At 45.3% G+C, this 18,842-nt stretch overlaps 1 protein-coding gene across 1 annotated transcript; it reads left to right on the top strand.

Moving 5' to 3' along the window:
* The first annotated feature begins 10,448 nt into the window (after positions 1-10,448).
* On the top strand, positions 10,449-13,669 carry LOC120711908 (uncharacterized protein YciO-like). Its single transcript, XM_039997584.1, has 9 exons — positions 10,449-10,686; positions 10,796-10,917; positions 11,268-11,321; positions 11,450-11,474; positions 11,600-11,722; positions 11,813-11,976; positions 12,426-12,495; positions 13,008-13,106; positions 13,306-13,669. The coding sequence occupies exons 1-9, from the start codon at positions 10,501-10,503 to the stop codon at positions 13,381-13,383; spliced, it is 921 nt and encodes a 306-aa protein (XP_039853518.1). The 5' UTR covers positions 10,449-10,500; the 3' UTR covers positions 13,384-13,669.
* Positions 13,670-18,842: the final 5,173 nt, after the last annotated feature.

Genomic DNA, 18,842 nt, shown 5'->3' with positions numbered 1-18,842 from the left:
CGCCTCCGAGCCCCTCCCCGTACCCCTAGACCACCTAGAGGTGTGCCTTGAACCCGTGAGGCCCCCACACCCCTCCACCCTCGCCGCCGGTGAGCCCCTCGCCGGGATTTGGCCGGTCAAACCCCGCCTCCCCTCTCTGACCCGGGCAAGGGCTTCGGTGTTAGAATTTGAGAAACCCCAGGGGGTTTTCTGAGTAGTCAGTGACACATATGAATAGTGCACTAAGGACTTGTTTGTAATAGTTTGCTGTGATCTTTGAAATTCTATATCAATTCATAGGAAATTCGTAAAATAGCAAATCTTGATGTTTTGGAATCCTCTTGAAGAGCTCTATGCAGTAGAACCATAATATGTTAGGCTTTAGTTGCAAGTTTTTGCTGAAAAATTTGATTTGTGTTACTAGTGCATTTATATTAGTTGTTTTTATCTTTTTCTTATCTACTGTTTGAAGCCTGATCTTGCAATGAAATTTTTATGGTGATTTACTCATATGTATATAGTGTTGATATAAAAATTTCGTGCTCAGTTCTCATGTATATCTATTTATTTGATTTAATCCTTGTTTAATAGACTTTAATTATGGTAAATAGTTTCTGTTCGTAATAAATCATGAAAATATTTCTTCATGTTCTTCTTGAGCATATTAGCTTGTCCAGGATGTTTGAGCCTCAGTTCATGGCTAGAACAGGAGCTAAAAATGAATCTTGCTAATCTATTGTATGTTTTGTTTATTTTCTCATAATTATTTATGTGTAGATAAAATCATGAAAAAATCCCAGTAGCTAGTTAATTTTTGTGTAGATCTCCTGTTAAATTTTGAGCTTCTTATTTGTTCTAGTTTGACCTGTATAATTCAAGTTTGTTCTATGTGCTGTCTGAATGACTGATTTGTTCTGATTAAATGGTTAGATGTTATGGCATGATTTTTACAGGGTAGGTTACATTGTTCATGTTCTGTTTAGTATAATTTTGGCAGAAATTATTACTATTTGTACTCTGAGTAGTTGATTTATTAGCAAACTATGTTTTGTTTGTTATAGAAAACCACCCCCACTTGTTTATGGAGTAGTCAACATCATTTGTGCTGTTGATCATGATGCCTTGTGTAGTTAGGTTTGATAGTTAACTACTCTATAAACGATTGCCCATGTGTTATGCTTGATTGCCAGTTGTTAGCCTACAACTTTACCATGACAGGAGTATGTTTATAAGTTTGTCACCTTTTGCATTTCATATAGATACGACTACGTTGACGGACGGGACGTACGAGTTGATCCCGGAGTCTGACGGAGGTGATCCAGAAGTCCAGGTGAACGCAGCTGAACTAACTGAAGCCCCGAACCAAAGTTCGGAAGAACCCCAGGCTGTGTTAGCTAGCGACTACCGAGAAGGCAAGCCCCGGACATAACCTATACTTCAAATTAATATCATTTACTGTTATTACTTGCTTGTGCATTTACAGTTCTTAGGATTTGAATTGAAACCCTAGATGCATGATCCTAGGAACCTATGTACTGAACACTAGACCTGAGTTCGACTGCTTGCTAAGCTTATAGGACCGGTAAAAGTCGAGTGATTGCCTGTCACTCGCGAGCTTTATAGGAATTACTTGTTTACTTCCTGTTATCAATATAAGGACGACGGACGGGGTCGTGTTCGATATCATGACCTTTGGTGAGACCCCGTCTGTATTGATGAACTTGCTAAGGTCGCGGTGTGTGGTAGCGGTGGTTAAGTTTTTGAAAGTACTAGCCACATGCCGTAAATATGGTACGCGGCAAGCCTAGTAGCCGATTGGACCGGGGAGTGGATATACCTAACACTCTCTCCTAGGGATAGGTTTTATTTTTATGTTGCGCAACACAGCGACTTCAAGGGACAAGGGTGGACCTCGTAGAAGGGTGGACCTTGGAGCCCTGTAGTCGGGGAGAGTGTTCCTATCCACAAGCCGGAAAGAAAGGTCAACGGTTGTTTGGGAACGACCCGACGGTGTTCCAGACGTGTGTGCTAGGTTTATCCTTGCAAGGTTGAATTTCGATTCAGAATCGTCCGCCTCTCACGATGATATGAGACTGCTTGATCCCTTTGCCACACAGAGTAATAAGAGCAACAATATTATTTATCAATCTTGTTGTTTGCTTAGTTTTCTACCATGTTTGGATAGTAGTTGCTTACATAGAATGGTTAAATCAACTAGAAACTTGAAAGCTAAAACTTGAAAGTAAGGACCTACTCTTTATTGCTTTTCAGCAAAAAGAAAAACCAGAGCCTCACAAACCCTGCATAGTCTAGCTATAGTGGGCTACTTAGACCCGTTGACGGTTAAGTCTTGCTGAATATTAGAATACTCAGTCTTGCTGTTGAAAACCTTTTCAGGTATGAGTTTTGAGGAGCAAATCGCTAGCTTGACCTACCCTTGCTCGTTGCCTCCTGGCTGGTCCGTAGAGTGGGACACGTCTTCGACCGGCAATGACTATGGCGAGTGATACCATACTTGGGCTAGCCTGGTATCCTTTTGCGACGTGTTGTAGTCATCGTGTTTTATCTTCCGCTGTCTAAACTCTGAACTTAAGTTATGGCTTGTATAACTGTTTACTAAGGTTGATCTTGTAATAATGCTTTAGAACTGGTTTGTAATAACTTTTATGCCTGTGATGTAAAACTTGTGGTTGTAATATCTCTGGACTCGCCTTCGTGCGGGGTATGCTTGTTCGATCCGAGAACCGGTGGTTGTATCGGGACGTTACCCGACAGACCAAGGATTGTTCCGTTTGAAGTGCGTTTGAGCCGGTGTTGCCTTTATGGTGATGGCCTGCGCACTTGAGCTGGGATAATTCAGGTGGTTCTGCCACAGCTTACACCTAATACGTTGCCTTTCTTGAAAGTATCTGAGGCCCGTTCAGAATAAATGTTGGGTCCGCCGCCCGGCCTGGTTTGTCATTGGGCCGGGCCTATTTTTCAGTCAGGTCCTACGTATGCCTGGGGATCATCCTCTTCTTTTTTGCGGAGGAAGGAATCATCCATCTTCCTTCCGGCACATTCCACTTAGAGATGGCAACGGGTATATACCCGCCGGGTAGTTCTATCCTATACCCGTTGTTGACACCCAAAATTGGCACGACTAAGGTTTTCTGGGCAATCTGGACAGACCGGTCAGACCTCTCACATGAACCGGTCAGACTGGTCCAGACAAGTTTGTCAAATTGCAAATTGGACTATACCACTATGTAGATCTCGTCAAGATGATCGAAATGCATATATAGAACGTCCAATTTGGAGTCCGGATGAGGGTGTTATGCCTCCCGGAAGACCTGCACCCCGGTCTGACCGGTCAGACCGGTCCAGGGTGGTCAGACCGGTCCAGAGACCGGTCAGACCGGTCTGAAATGCCCAGTTCGAGTTAGGAGTTGTATTTTGACACGGGATTTGATAGGGTTCTGACTCCTAACGGGTACAGACCTCCCCACCATATATATATGAAGGGCAACGGCCGATTGAGGGTAATCCCAATCGATTCACACATTTATCCTTTACTTTTTACCTCCAAACCCTAACTTTTCCAACCCCATCTGGTGTTCTTCGCTCGTCTCCACGGCGTTCGATGGCGTTCTGAGTGGCCTGCCGACCTCAGAGCAACCCTAGCTCCACGAGCTCCGACGGGGTCCCTCCCGAGCTCTTGGTTCTAGGTCTTCGCCGTCTTCCTGGAGTATCGGTCTGACCGGTCCGCTATACCGGTCTAACCGGTCGGCGCAGGGAGGCTGCTGGTGTTGATCGTTTTGACGATCTTGCTGCGCGTTCTAGCGTTTTCGAGTGTGTTGGCGCAAATTAGTGTCAACACACTTTTTGGCGACTCCGCTGGGGACAGATTAATCTGGTTTTTAAACCGATCTAATCTAGTTCTCAAAGAAGATGGGCGTCATCACCGACCTCGACGAAGGCAACCTCTCCACATCTATCGAGAAACTCAGCGAGGAGGAGCACCAAGAGTACTTGGTGGTCAGGGAGCACTTCAAAGCACAATTCTTGAAGGGATTCAAGAAAAATCAGCAAGGCCAGGTCACGAGGGTTCAAGACTTCGTGATGCCCTCCTTCACGCTCAAGAATAAGCAAGTCGAGGTAATAAGCAATGTAAGCACTTCATCTTCCGACTTGTTTAGCCAATTATCATCTATTATGGATAAAAAAATTGCTGATATATATAAGCCCATGAATGATTTAAAAGATCAAATAGATATCATGAAAAAAGGCAAATCCGTAGATGATAATTGTGCTTTCCAAACTGCTAGTTCATCGGCTACGCCAGCATCTGTTCAAGAACCACTATATGGCATGCCGACGAACTATTTTGCAGGGCAAACATCACCATTGCAGTTGGTACAGCCGAATGCGGCTGGACCGGTCAGACCGGTCCAACAGACCGGTCAGACTGGTGCGATGGTGGTCAGCCCAGTAACATCTACGCTGAACACGTCTACTTTTTGTTCGGCAATCCTTAGCCGAACCAATGAGGTGACAAATTGTGTGCAGCCTTCTCCTTCACAAGTATCTGGTTCTCCACATGAACCGATTTTTGTTAATATATATGAAAATTCTGCGGGGCATGCACCGATAAGTTCGGTTCAGACGATGCTACAAGATAATCCTATAGAACATTGTCTTACTTCTGTAGCACAAGCATCCACGAGTGGTAGATGCAAAGCCGACCCCGCTAGGTTAAAAGAGGATCTGGCTAGTGCGATGAAAACTAAGTTCGGTGTGGATATAGGTAATTCTACATTATACCAAAAGCCATATCCTCCTAAATTTGATTTAGTTTCTTTTCCTGCTGGTTGGTGTGTTCCTGATTTTGTGAAATTTAGTGGTGATGATAATGAAGCACCTTGGGAGCACATTGACCAATATATCTTACAACTGGGAAAAGCTGGTTTTCATGAGGCTTTGCGCATTCACTTATTTTCATTATCTTTGACTGGAACCGCTTTTTCTTGGTTTTCTTCATTGGCCCCGAATTCTATTCAATCTTGGAATCAGTTGGAACGTAAGTTTCATGATCGTTTTTATAATGGGCACAATGAAGCTAAACTGTCAGATTTGGCATCGGTTAGGCAAGGCCAAGATGAGCCTGCTTCGGATTACTTCCGAAGGTTTAAAGATATAAAAAACCGATGTTTAAATTTAACAGTTTCTGAAAAGGAATTGGCTGATTTGGCTTTTGATGGTTTGCGTTCTTATTTGAAAAAAGAACTCGAAGGCTTTGAGTACCACACTGTTAATTATTTGCACATGAAAGTCTTGGGTTTAGAATTTAGACTCCAGAACGCAAAAGATGTCCATAATACTCATTAGTCCATACATGTTGATTGTAAATCTGATTCGGACGATGAAAAAAAGGAATTTGCTCAATTCATATGGCCATCAGAAGCTAAGCCATGTTCTTGTTCATCGCTTAAGCCGATTCCGAAGAATCGGCAAGAACAAGTTTGTTTCACATTTGATGTTTCTAAGTGTGATCGCATATTTGATGAATTGCTTAGAAGCGGAAACATCAAGTTGTCACATGTCATACCGCCACTTGAGGAGCTAAAGCAGCATGCATATTGCAAGTGGCATAATACTTTTTCTCATGCAACTAATGATTGCAATATCTTTCGTCAAAAAATCCAATCGGCCGTTAATGAAGGACGATTGGTAATGCATGAAGTAAAAGATGACAAGGCGTCATTCCCTGTCCATACGATTAATTTGGATAATGTCAAGGTACTCATTCGGCCGGAACAAGCCGAAGGAGCAAAAGGAAAAAATGTTATCATTGGTGAGCCAAGGCCGAAAAACATCAATGACAAGATTCAGGCTAGGGAGGTGACGATGGAGAAGACTCCTGATGGAAAGGAGTCATTGAAGATCACTGTCAAAACTTCAAGACCCGGAGGGCAAGAGAATTCCTCACAAGACACGAGTCGGCCTGCTGCCCAGGCACGACCGGTCAGACCGGTCGCCTCAACCGGTCAGACCGGTCAGACAAAAGGCCGGCCCAGAACTTTCAAGCCTAAGCGGTCGGAAGGAGGTACTTAGAAGGTTAATGAGTCAAAGGTGCAGGGGAATTTTACAAAGCAGAAGCTCACCTTTGCTCAGTTACTGCACAAATACACAAAGGCCGTTCCAAAAGATCGGCTACTGAAAAAAGAACCAAGTTCACCTCCGCGTCAAGGAAAGCATTCTTCTCCTAGGGGAGAGTCCAGCAAGCGTAGGGGTGATAGCATTACAGTATTGCCTCCTCAGAAGGTGTATGCTGCTACGTCATGGGCGTTGCCGGCATCGGGTTTTTCTTGTCCTACATGGGGGCATGAAGGAATTTGGATGTATTGTTATCCGATGCTATACCCACCATCTCACCACAGGGAGGAGGATCACAGAAGGCATGCATTCGGCAAGGTTTCACGACCAGTGCATGACCGATTGGGACCTCACCGATCAGGTCAGAGGCGGCAGCCTACACCGGTCAGACCGGTCGCCGCTGAGGCCGGGCAAAGCTCATTCTCCGAGACAGGTTTACCGTGTCAAGGAGAAGAAAGAAGAGGTACAACCCACTATTGATCCAGAGAAATCTAAAGCCGATGATGTTGTGCAAATCGGCAATATCAAAGTGGTTGTCAATGATGCGGGTACAAGGCCGATGATTTTTGGTAAATCGGTCAATCCTTCTATCCAAAGGCTGGTCATGGCCAATGATCATGAGGCCAGCAGCAGTAACTCGATATCAAAGTACTTTCAACGAAGATGGTGTCCTTCAGGGTTGACTCGTACTCAAAGAAGGAAGCTGCAACGTCTACGTGCTCAGGAGAAGAAGAAAAAAGAGTTCAAGAGGCTGAGGGACAAACAATCCAACCATTACAAACCAATGGCCCCTCAAGGCAAGGTATGGAGGGTCAAAGCAGTTGACCAGCCAGCACGACCGGTCGAACCGCCTCAAGAGACCGGTCTGACCGGTACAAGCGACCGGTCTAACCGCCCAGAGCAACCGGTCAGACCGGTTGAGGTTTCAGCAGAACAGAAAGCCGAATTGGCAATGCCCGTTTCGGTTCCTTGCGATGGAGAAACACCGCTAGCATTCTCGGTACAAGGCAATGAGGAGCTAGTGGATCATGAGGCTACACCAAAAGAGCAGCAATATGGAGCTCGACGACATTTAAGTGCTCGGGGGGCAAATTATTGGCAAATGATAATTTACATCATGAAGTTTCTATGCAACAGATCAGTTTGCAAGGGGCTCTCAAGACTTTGATCAAGTATTTAAGGTCTTGAGCTGGTTGAAAATTGCAACATCAGCGGATAAAAGCCGAATTAGAATTTTTTCAATTCAAGCTAGAAAATTGGCAAACTATTTGTAATAAGGCATATTGATGCTCTTACTTCTATTCTTCGGTTAAAGAATGAAACCGAATTTATTTGGGGGGCAGAACAGCAAGAGGCTTTTGAAAAGATCAAGGTTTATTTGTCTTCAACACTTGTGCTCAAGGCGTCTAGGAGAGGGGTTCCTTTCAGGCTTTATATGGCTGTTGAAGATAATGTCATTGGGACTGTTTTGACTCAAGAACCGAAGACAAGGAGTATGTTATCACTTATATAAGCCGACGACTTATTGATGCGGAGACAAGGTATACTCTTACTGAGAAGTTATGTTTGTCTCTCTATTATGCTTGTACCAAATTGAAACATTATCTACTATCTAGTACTCGCATAGTAGTATGTCAAACCGATGTGCTCAAGCGCATGTTACAAAAGCCGATTTTAAGTGATAGAATCGGCGAGTGGGCTTATGCTTTAGTTGAATATGATTTGGGTTGTGAATCCTTGGAATCTATGAGAGGCCAAATCATAGCGGATTTCATTGTTGAGTATCGGATTAATGATAAGCATGCTTTGGAAATCGGCTATGTTATTTGCACACCACGGAATTATATTTCGATAGATCGGTTTGTGATGATGGTCAAAGAATTGGTGCTGTCATGATTTCTCCAAGTGGTGGTATTTTGAGTTCTCAAACCGATCAAAGGAGGATTGCATAAATAATCAAGTTGAGTATGAAGCCCTCTTATTTGGCTTGGAATTTTTTGCAATCTACGGGCATAAAACGTGTTGAAGCCTTTGGTGATTCACTTCTGATGGTGCAGCAAGTATTCGAGGTATGCTAATGATATAATGGATATTTAAATGCATATCTTGACAAGTGCCTCGATATTATTTCTTCCTTCAATGAATTTGTTATAAGATATATACCAAGGGAAGAGAATGGACAGGCTATTGCTCTGGCTAAGCAAGCATCTGGCTAATCAACTATGAAGAAATATTTTCATATTCGAAAGCCGATGCAAGCAAAGGCCAAGTTGCAGGTTCTTGACGAACCGGTCCAACCGGTCGATGCAACCGGCCAGACCGCCCAGACCGGTCTGACCGGTCATGAGACCGGTCTGACAGCCCAGATTACTAGAAATACCAATTCGGCTATGAAAGGTGATTCATCACTAAAGCCGAAGATCAGGACTGGAGGGTTCATATGGTCTCCTATCTAAAGATCCTGGTCGTGATGCAAAAAGGGATATTCGGCGGATAACACTCAAAAACATTTTAGTCAATAATAAGCTCTATCGTTGAATAGCCGAAGTTTTATTTCTTAAATATTTGGGCTCGGATCAGGCCAGAGTTGCCATGAAGAAAGTTCATCAAGACGTTTGTGGTACACATCAATCGGCTCCCGGGATGAAGTGGTTGTTTGATAGAGCCGGTTTGTATTAGTATACCATGAACTTTGATTGTTTCAAGAAGTATAAAAGGGTGTGAAGAGTATCAGCGATTTGGTGATTTACTATTGGTGCCCGCTGTGATGATACATCCTATAATCAAATCATGGTCGTTCCGAGGTTGAGGATTGGATTTCATTGTTCAAATTAATCCTCCATCTTCGAAGAGGCATTGCTTCGTGTTAGTTGCTGCAAATTATTTTACTAAATGGACCGAAGCAGATCCTTTGAAGGACATAATTCACAGCCGAGATTGTATATACTAAGGCTTGTCTCACTTATACAAGATGACATGGCCGATATATGATATCGTCCTTCAAAGCAAGACATGATCGGTGCGTAGGTGCTTCTCGTTGTTCAAGTGCATTTTTGGGCTTGGAGATATGTTTCTTAGTACGCAAGCTTTACTAAGAAACAGGGGGGCATATGTTGACACCCAAAATTGGCACGACTAAGGTTTTCTGGGCAATCTGGATAGACCGGTCAGACCTCTCACATGAACCGGTCAGACCGGTCTAGACAAGTTTGTAAAATTGCAAATTAGACTGTACCAATGCGTAGATCTCGTCGAGACGATCGAAATGCATATATAGAACGTCCAATTTGGAGTCCGGATGAGGGAGTTATGCCTCCCGGAAGACCTGCACCCCGGTCTGACCGGTCAGACCGGTCCAGGGCGGTCAGACCGGTCCAGAGACCGGTCAGACCGGTCCGAAACGCCCAGTCCGAGTTAGGAGTTGTATTTTGACACGGGATTTGATAGGGTTCCGTCTCCTAACGGGTACAGACCTCCCCACCCTATATATGTGAAGGGCCACGGCCGATTGAGGGTAATCCCAATCGATTCACACATTTATCCTTTACTTTTTACCTCAAAATCCTAACTTTTCCAACCCCATCTGCTGTTCTTCGTTCGTCTCCACGGCGTTCGATGGCGTTCTGAGTGGCCTGCCGACCTCAGAGCAACCCTAGCTCCACGAGCTCCGACGGGGTCCCTCCCGTGCTCTTGGTTCTAGGTCTTCGCCGTCTTCCTGGAGTATCGGTCTGACCGGTCCGCTATACCGGTCTAACCGGTCGGCGCAGGGAGGCTGCTGGTGTTGATCGTTTTGACGATCTTGCTGCGCGTTCTAGCGTTTTCGAGTGTGTTGGCGCAAATTAGTGTCAACACCCGTACCCGCGAAAAAAAAATTATACCCGCTACAATACCCATACCCGTGTGCGGATACGAAATCGTTCCCATACCCGTACCCGTCGGGTAAAATAAACCCGATGGGTAACCCGTGCCCGATTAGATACCCGCTATGCACATATTAAATAACACAAAACTAATAAATATATGATATAAATACAATCACAAATCATCAAATATAAGTAAATAAGAGGAAGACAATAATTAATAACACAGCAACAAACAAATTGATCAATTTTTTGAATTTATATACCTATATGGATCTAATTTATTATGTTCTATGCATGATTGTTGCAGGTATAAATTACCCATGGGTACGCGGGTATGGGTAGTTCACACCCGTACCCGCACCCGCCTACCCGACGGGTAGAGGATTGTTCCCATTAACATATCTACAAGTGAAGAATTCATTCCATACCGTCTTTATATCGGGTAAAACTCGTCGGGTATCGGGTACCCATTACCATCCACTTTACCGAGCTCCGAGCTCGGACCAGGCCCGCAACGGCTTTCATGGCCGCTGCCGACCCCGCCGCCGCGGCCTCCTTCCGCCGCGCGGCCGGCCCCTCCCCGCTCCGGCTCCCTTTACCACGGGCCCCTCCGCCCGCACCCGGTCGCCTCCGCGTCTCCTCCACCGTCGTCGCTCTCCACAAGCGCAACCCCAAGCGGCTCAAGTACGCCGCTGAGCGCCAGTTCAAGGTACTTTCTGCCTCCAGCGCCTCCTCTTCATTTTTATTTCCACGCAGTCACGCTCGCCTTTCGCGGGCTTTCTGCCTTTCTGGTGCTAACTTCTACGCGCGGCATGAAGAGAGGGGACGCCGGGATGCTGCGGGTGAAGGTGGAGCCCTCCGGCGAGGACTTCTGGAAGCTGGACCCGGTTATCGAACTCATCAATCGCGGCGCCGTCGGGGTGATCCCTACCGACACCGTGCACGCTGTTCTGCTTCACTTTGCCTTTTTTTTAGTTTCGTAAATTACACATACCTACCGATTTTCTGTTACAGTAGCACTGTAGCAGCAGCAGCCATGTCAGCATTTGCAGATAATTTCTATGCGCATGCTTTGCTGCATGTTTTTTGTTTTGGGGTAGCTTTAGTTTCACTGAATTTGAGTCTAGGAAAAAATAGCACGGTGAGATTGATGACTTACATATGTGCATAAGTGCATTTGTCCTATTTGATTGTGTGGGTTTTGTTGACCGTATTCGAGTTTCTCAATTTTCTATTTAATCTATGCATTGTTGGACACAAATAACATGTCCTACTTTTGAGTTTTGACAGCTACTCCATCGTCTGTGATCTGAGTAACAATGAATCTATTGAGCGCCTTCGCAGGTAAATGCATTTCTTTGACCAGCTTGGTAGTATGAGTGATCAAATCCAATCTTTGCTCACTCTCTTAGACATGAAGCAAGGCATTTCATCTCTAACTGACTGGTATTATATGCTTGTTCTCGATGCAGAGTGAAAGGCATTGGAGACTCAAAGGCATGAATATGACAGCTATAAAGTCAATTTGAGTCAAGATTTTTCTGCAACGAAATATTACTTGCAGAGCATAGTTTCCTGTCTGCATATGCACCGCGTTCTTATACTAATTCTGAATTATGCAGCCTCTCAGCATCCTGTGTCGCTCATTACGTGATATCGATACCTACACAACAGGATTTCCTCGAGGTACCAACCAAGGGCAACCTAACATTTTCCGTGCTGTCAAGCGTTTAATACCTGGGCCTGTAAGGATACCTTCTTATTCACCTTGTACTGCAGTTTGTACTTGATTACTTCTACTTCACAAGTAACTTGGTTATTTTAATCATCTGCAGTACACCTTTATTTTACCTGCAACCAAGCAATTTCCCAAACAATGCATTAGGCATGGTTCTTCCACTAGGTATGCAAAAAGGAGACAGGTTGGCGTCCGAATTCCAGATGATCCCATCCGCCAGGCAATATTGCAAAATTTGGATGAACCTTTGATCTGCACAAGGTTTGTACTATAACTCAAGTCTTCTCTTTTGCTTCCTGTTCCCACCTGTGGTCAACTGGGATTTTGGTGTATTAGATCATAGGATCTGGAACTGAAAATGCAACAAAGTAGTATGTCTGCCATATTGCTGGATGTCCCGTTAGAAGGAAGTAATTTATGCTTTCCTTGCTTGCATGAGCATTCTCAATACTTCACTATGTATGCCACATGGCTCTCTGTCTCTCCGTATTGTGGTTAAGATCATTAAGAAAAGAAGAAAATATTTTACTTGAAATTATAGAAGAATTTTGAGTGCTGTTCGTCATTGATTTTGTTAGTATTTGAATAATAATCGTATGTTCCCATAGCATTTGTGAGGAATTGGTTATTACAAATAAAATAATAGGTATCATGGTGTCAGCTTGTTGTTCTCAAGTTCTATAATCATTCTTTGTTTCCTTCATTTACAGTGTCAAATATCTATCAGAGGATGAATGGATACTTGACCCAGTAATCATTGCCGATCTTTATGAGCCACTGGTATCTTCTTCAGTTTTAATGCTGTACATGAAACTCTGTATTCTAATTATTGGTACCTCCAACACATGAAACTTCTGTTAGAGCAAGTTAGCTTGTATCTGTATAGTTGTTATCTACAATTCTCTTATATGAAGTACGAGAAGTGCTGATCGCTTAGAGATTATTGCTGAAAAATGTTCCCATCTGACACCTCTTTCCTGTGAGTTGCCGTACAGTGCATTATATTTACAAACAATTGCTTGCCTGGAGATACCAGCCACTCAGTCTTGTGGATGTATTGTAGAAAAAAAAAGAAGTATTTCCAGTAGCTATAGTTACAAACAAATGCGTATTGAAGTACTTTTCTTTAAAACATGCATAAATGGTAAAAGATCACTGCAGGAGGCTAGTTAAACCATTGTTGAATATTTTGATGTCCAGCTGTATCCCGATTCCCGAATCGTGTCTGGACAAAAGCAGGTCTGAAAGATGCCTTTGCAAGCATTATATGCTTCAATGTTTCAAATTTTCAGGGCCTTGATTTCATTGTTGATGGTGGTCCTAGAATTGCTGATCCTTCTACTGTGGTTGATATGACAGGAACAAACCCTACTATAATTCGTCAGGGAAAGGTAAACATTTTATACCTTCGCCTTTTGACTGTGCATCGGTTAGCTCCTCTACTTATCTAGCATATTGAACCATATCATCCATAATGTGGGTCATTCTGTTATGTATTTGATTCTGCCACAGAGATCATGCCAATCAGTATGATCCTGTGAACTCATTTCTGTGCATACATTTGTTTGACGCATTTCCCTCATGCTTTAGGGTCCGAAGCTGGATTGGATGGTAGCAGAAGATGAAGAAGAGGAGGCACAATCAAAGTTCGCTTTTAAAGCTGCTTGAAATTTGCTTCGCCTCACCTAGTGTATGGATTTGCAATGCCCCAACCGAGGCAACATCTTTTGACTTCATAGGATGTGAGTAGTAGTATGAAGTATTTACACGGAACGGACAGTAGACTGCATGCTGTAAATATGAAGGCGATGTAACTGCTAGTTGGCAGAATTTACCCAGCAGCGACCTTTGCTGGAGAATTGGGTGCTGATTCTCTTTGCTGCTAGTTGGCAGAATGCACCTAGTGATGTTTCCATCCTAGAAGGTTTGGTCTTTGCTTAAACATGCTAATCCATCCTGTATTCCTGTGTCTTTGCTAAAACATGCTAAGTCGGGAGGCATAGCTTCACTCGTGAAGGAACGATGAAAATGGGCAAACGAATGAAAACCAGTGAAACGAGTTCCGAAAAGATTTAAAACTTGGCATATCTATATCCATGGATGTCCTTTTGCTGCAGGAATGCACCCTAAATTTATCGTTGTTCGTATGAGTTAATCTAGAACAAGTTTAAACCTCAACTGAAAGGATCCCGTCGCGGGTGTCGTTGTGTCAACACACGCATCCCTCCTACTATCCCTGACAGCCTTGACCGACCACGATCCTGCCATGGGCTTAGAGTGCCTCTCATCCAAGCTCTCATCAGTCACCACTAACGCCGGCTACGGATTGTATATCCATGGGAGCCGCCGCGCAGACGCCGGAGGAACAGAATAGAGAATTGGTCCGATCATCTGAACTCGGAAGAGATTCTTGCGGCCGCCGCCTTGGCGACTTGTCGTGTTCGATGCCACGGCTCTCCGGCCGGAGTCTGGACTCCGGAGCACACCGCGCGGCGAACTGTGGAGGGGAACGGCAAGCGATCGAGCAACGGTCCCGGCGAGGGTGGGAAGGGTCTCCGATCCTCGCCGTCGACCACCCCTGGGGTCCGGCGGCAGCTCCCGTTACTGCCAATCTGGACGCGCTCGGGGAACACTGGGACGCGCTCGCTCCTCGGCGCGTGGCCTGTCCTGTCCTGTCCCTCGCCGCGGATGACGCCGGGGGCCGCGCCGCCGGCAAACCGACGATCCTACGCGCAGAGATCTGCGATACTGTCTAGCTGGGTGCCTTCCTGAGCCATCCAAACCGTGCGCTCACGTCGGCGAGCCGGCCTGCGTCGTGCTCCTTTACGTACTGTCCACCACCCGGCACCGGCGAGCGAGACCATGATTGCCGCCGCGGCCGTCTCGACCCCACCTCGATACGCGTGAATGGCGGCAGCGAGAGTTCGTGTGCGATCACTGATCAGGCATGGGCACTCTTGGCGATCGAGGAGCTGCCTTCCTGGGCATGGGCGCTGTAGGGGGACGGGGACAGGGAGGAAGACGGAGAGTATCTGGCAAATCAACTGGGAATATACGAGTCCATCTCAGCCGCACAAGCGCCATCCAACGTCTGTAGGAGATCCAGGGGTGGACGGTATTCCATTTACCGTCCACCGGACGGTATCCAAAATACCGTCCTCCCCCGGGTCCGCGCGCACCGCCCGGCAGGCCGGCATCCTCGGCGACAAGCGCCGCCCCGGCGTCCGCCAGGAGGTCCGGCAGCTGAGGCCGGACAGCGCCAAGGTTCTCGCTTCGCTTGAGCATGGAGGAGCGCCCCCGACCGCCCACACCTCGTGCACTCGTGCTCCTCCCCGCCGGCAAGGGCCATGCTCGCCGCGCCGTCGTCTTGCCCGTCAGACCTCGCCCAGCCGCGCGCGTCCTTTCGGAGGCTCGTTCCGGAGCATCATGTGTCTTCGTGACCGTCGAGGCTGCCTGCTGCGTGTCGGAGGACGCCGATTGCTCTAGTTCGACCCAGTCGGCGTCATCTCTCGTCTCTGCTCCAGAATCGATGATGCGCGCTTTGCGCCTTTGCCTATCCATGCGGCAGCGGAGGAGTTGGGCTTGGACGGCGGCGCTGTTGGTCTTGGCTCTTGATGAGGAGCCGCGTTCCTAGGCAGCGGCGTGACTCGCCGTCGAGGAGAGCGGCGGGTGGAGGCTGCCAAATCGAGGGGGAATATCGAATACCTGCGTCAATCTCAACCGCACATCCATGCGGCAGCGGAGGAGTTGGCCATGGCGGCGGCGCTGTGCCGGGCGGCGCGGCGAGCGCAGGGCGGTGGGACGGGTCAGGCAGGCGTGAGCGGAGGAGGCGACAACGGCGAGCGGCGCGGCGGGCGTCGCGGCCGCGTGGAGCGCGTGGGGCGGTGGCGAGCAGGGGCGCGTGGCGCCGAGCAGCACGCGGGAGGGCGCGGCAGAGGAGAGGGAGGAAGAAAGGAGGAGGGAAAAAGGGGAAAAAAGAAAGCGAGAGAGAGAAAGAGATCGCACCGGCGGAATTCGCGGCGGTGACCACGACCGGACGAGCACGCGCACCGGTCGGGCGTGACCAGGGTTTCTCTTACCGACCGGTCCGGCCGAGTCCGGTACCGGTATACCGGACCGGTTTGGCCGGAAACCGGTCGGTACCGGTCGAAGTCAAATTTGAATTCAAAATTCGCAGTGCAAACGGTTCCGACCGGTATACCTGTCGGTTTGACTGGTAACCGGCCAAATTCAAAATTTTTTTTGGTTTAAATTCAAATACCCACAAAGTATACTAAATGAATGTTTGTATAACATGTTTTAGTTTAAATGAACCATCCAATCCTTTTTTGTACTACTTTTATATTGTATTTGTATAGTTTTGTATGCACGCTTTTTTTTGTTTAACTTCAAATCCCCGCAAACTATACTAAATGAACGAATTTTTGAGAAAATTTGACACCATTAGATTCGCTGCACCTTGAAGTATTTTTAGGAATTTTTTGAGAATTTTTCATTTTTATGAATTTAAATTTGAATTTTGAATTTGGGCCGGTTTGGTACCGGCCCAAACCGGAACCGGGCCGGACCGGTTTGACCGGTAACCGGTCAAATCGGACCGGTTCCAACCGATTAGGGGAACCCTGGGTGTGACGCGCAGAACGAAGAAGAACAGGGAGACGGGACGGCGATTGGAATCGGGTGTCGGGACGGCGAAAAAAAATCCGGGAAGGAATTCGAAGGATTAGGGGTTTAGGGATGATTGAGCTCAACGATGAAAAAGTTTTGAAAACTATTTTTGGCGCGTGATTTATTTTGGTAAATTTTTCGGATCATTACAGTTTGTCCAATACAAAAAAATATTTCCTTTTCACCGCACCCAAAACTGTCCATCTTTAGTACGTTTGCTTTGATCATCCTCATCGATTTGTTGTATGGAGCCAATATGTATCCGCTTGATGATTTATTTTAATAGTTAGATTTTTGTTTATCCATAGTTACATTTGCTTCTACTACCATATTGGATACAGACATCAGGATGTTAGAGTTGTATTTAATATTGTTATCATATATGCTAAATCAATCTCCGTGAATTAATATTTTGTAAATTAGAAAAATTTTATATTTGACATGGACTCTTTAGGCTAGTCTAGACTGTTAGATCTTTATAAATCCAACGGTTCAAATCCTTCTCTTTTTTAGATTAATGTGTTAAATTTTAGACCTTCTTTCTATTTGACGATATAGATAGTGGCGAGCAAAACGATTTCAATTGGTTTCCTTATAGCCACGTGATTCAGCATAATTTTTCCAAGCAAGTGCATTTGATAGTTTGTTGCGGGTTCAGACAAAAATAGAGTTTTATTTGTTTTTCCTCATAATTCCAAGTAACATATATGGATTATTTTTTATTATTTTGTTTTCCTTCAAGGTCACGTAGAAGGATGTTATTTCTTTCTTGATTCACGCTTATGTTTAAGGCACGTGGATCTATTATATTAGTTTCTTAGTTGTATTTTTATTTTGATGTCTTTTTTCCTTCACATGAAATTATTTTTTCTAATAGCACGCCAATCAAATTTTGATTGACACTGTCATTTAGCTGTTTTGTTTTATTTACTAATATTTTATGATATGGACTCTTTAGCCTAGTCGGGACCGTCAGATCTTTATAATATCCAAGGGTATAGATTCTTCTGTTAATCGTATTTGATATGGACTCTTTGGATTAATATTTGGTATGGACTCTTTGGGTTAGTTGTATTTGACATAGACTCTTTATGTTAGTCTAGACTGTTAGATTTTCATAAAATCCAACGGTTCAAATCCTTCTCTTTTTTTAAATTAATGTGGGAATTTTTAGACTCTCTCGGCGAACATGGTGGCTTATTTTAACACTGTTGTATTAAGATAATAGATAGATAGATTAAGACCTAAGTAAAAGAAACACGGCCTCCTCACAGGGTCATAACATAGAAAGATTGCTTATGATGAGTCATTAATTAATTCCTCTACTTTGTCCATAGATTGTATATGACGAGTCAGTCCCGAATTGTTTGTTTGCACTTGGTGCATTGACCACAGGTCCACAATCCAAACGCCTTTTCGACCAAGCAAGGAACCGCGCAAGTGCAAGCCGCATCAGCAACGCAATGGATCGGCTCCGGATAGTGCACTGCACGCGCACACGTTTCTTGCTTGTGTTGTGTGGGCGGGTGGGTGGTGTATTTAAATTACCACGGTTTTTAATGTTTTATAGTTGCAACGCGGAAAATCTGTCATGGACCCGCTACGTTTGCGTTCAGCACAGGTTCAGCGACAGTTTCAATTTCGTCACCAGCGAAATGTCGTGTGCCCGTCTGCTCTGCTAGTTGTGGATCGTTGATCATATCACCTCCTGTAGTCCTGCTCAAAACTCGATCTGCGAGGAGCAAGCCGCCCCGGGTATTAATATAAGAAGACCTCTCACGCAGGTCGAGAAAATTACCGAATCTCTGCCCCACCTTTACACAGGGGCGCCGTAACTCATACCATAACTTGTGTGAGAGCGGGTCGGGGTGAACCGGAATCTATTTCCATGTGCTTTGGCATGTAAACAGGCGAAGTGATTTTTTAATCTCAGTGTAAAATTCGCTCCCACCAGGAGTCGAACCCAAAACCCTGATGAGTGCTACCGAGGCCAGCTATCTAATCCGGCTAGGCACACTTTCACACCAGTCCTGCTCTCCAATACGATAATTAGAATCGCAAATTTCGCGTTCAGGAACAGTTTAGTATCAGATTATTCAGTCTCGTACCAAGTTGGTGATTTGTCTGAGAGATTAGGCATACAAAGTACGGAAATACGATGAAGGGAAGGTAAATCTGGCTTAGATGCTGATAGTAGCATGCAAACTCATCCCGATCGAGCAAGTATTCAGCTTAGCCTCCTCTTGCTGCAGCTGCTTCTTGTATGATTGAAGCATCAGGCTGTGATAAGTGATTTGTAATTGCGTGGTACGCGTGATGTGATGTGATTTTTTTAGATTTTTTTTTGAAGGATTTTTTTAAGATTTTGAGTGGATCTGATTCATCCCGCGAGGTATGCCGAATTGTCAATCAGCTTCGATTAAAGCGATCCGCCGCATGCAGTAGGATTACACGCGCCA

Source organism: Panicum virgatum, chromosome 1K (genome assembly GCF_016808335.1).
Source record: "Panicum virgatum strain AP13 chromosome 1K, P.virgatum_v5, whole genome shotgun sequence".
NCBI classification, from domain to species: Eukaryota; Viridiplantae; Streptophyta; class Magnoliopsida; order Poales; family Poaceae; genus Panicum; species Panicum virgatum.
This window is presented reverse-complemented; position numbering and strand designations above follow the sequence as displayed.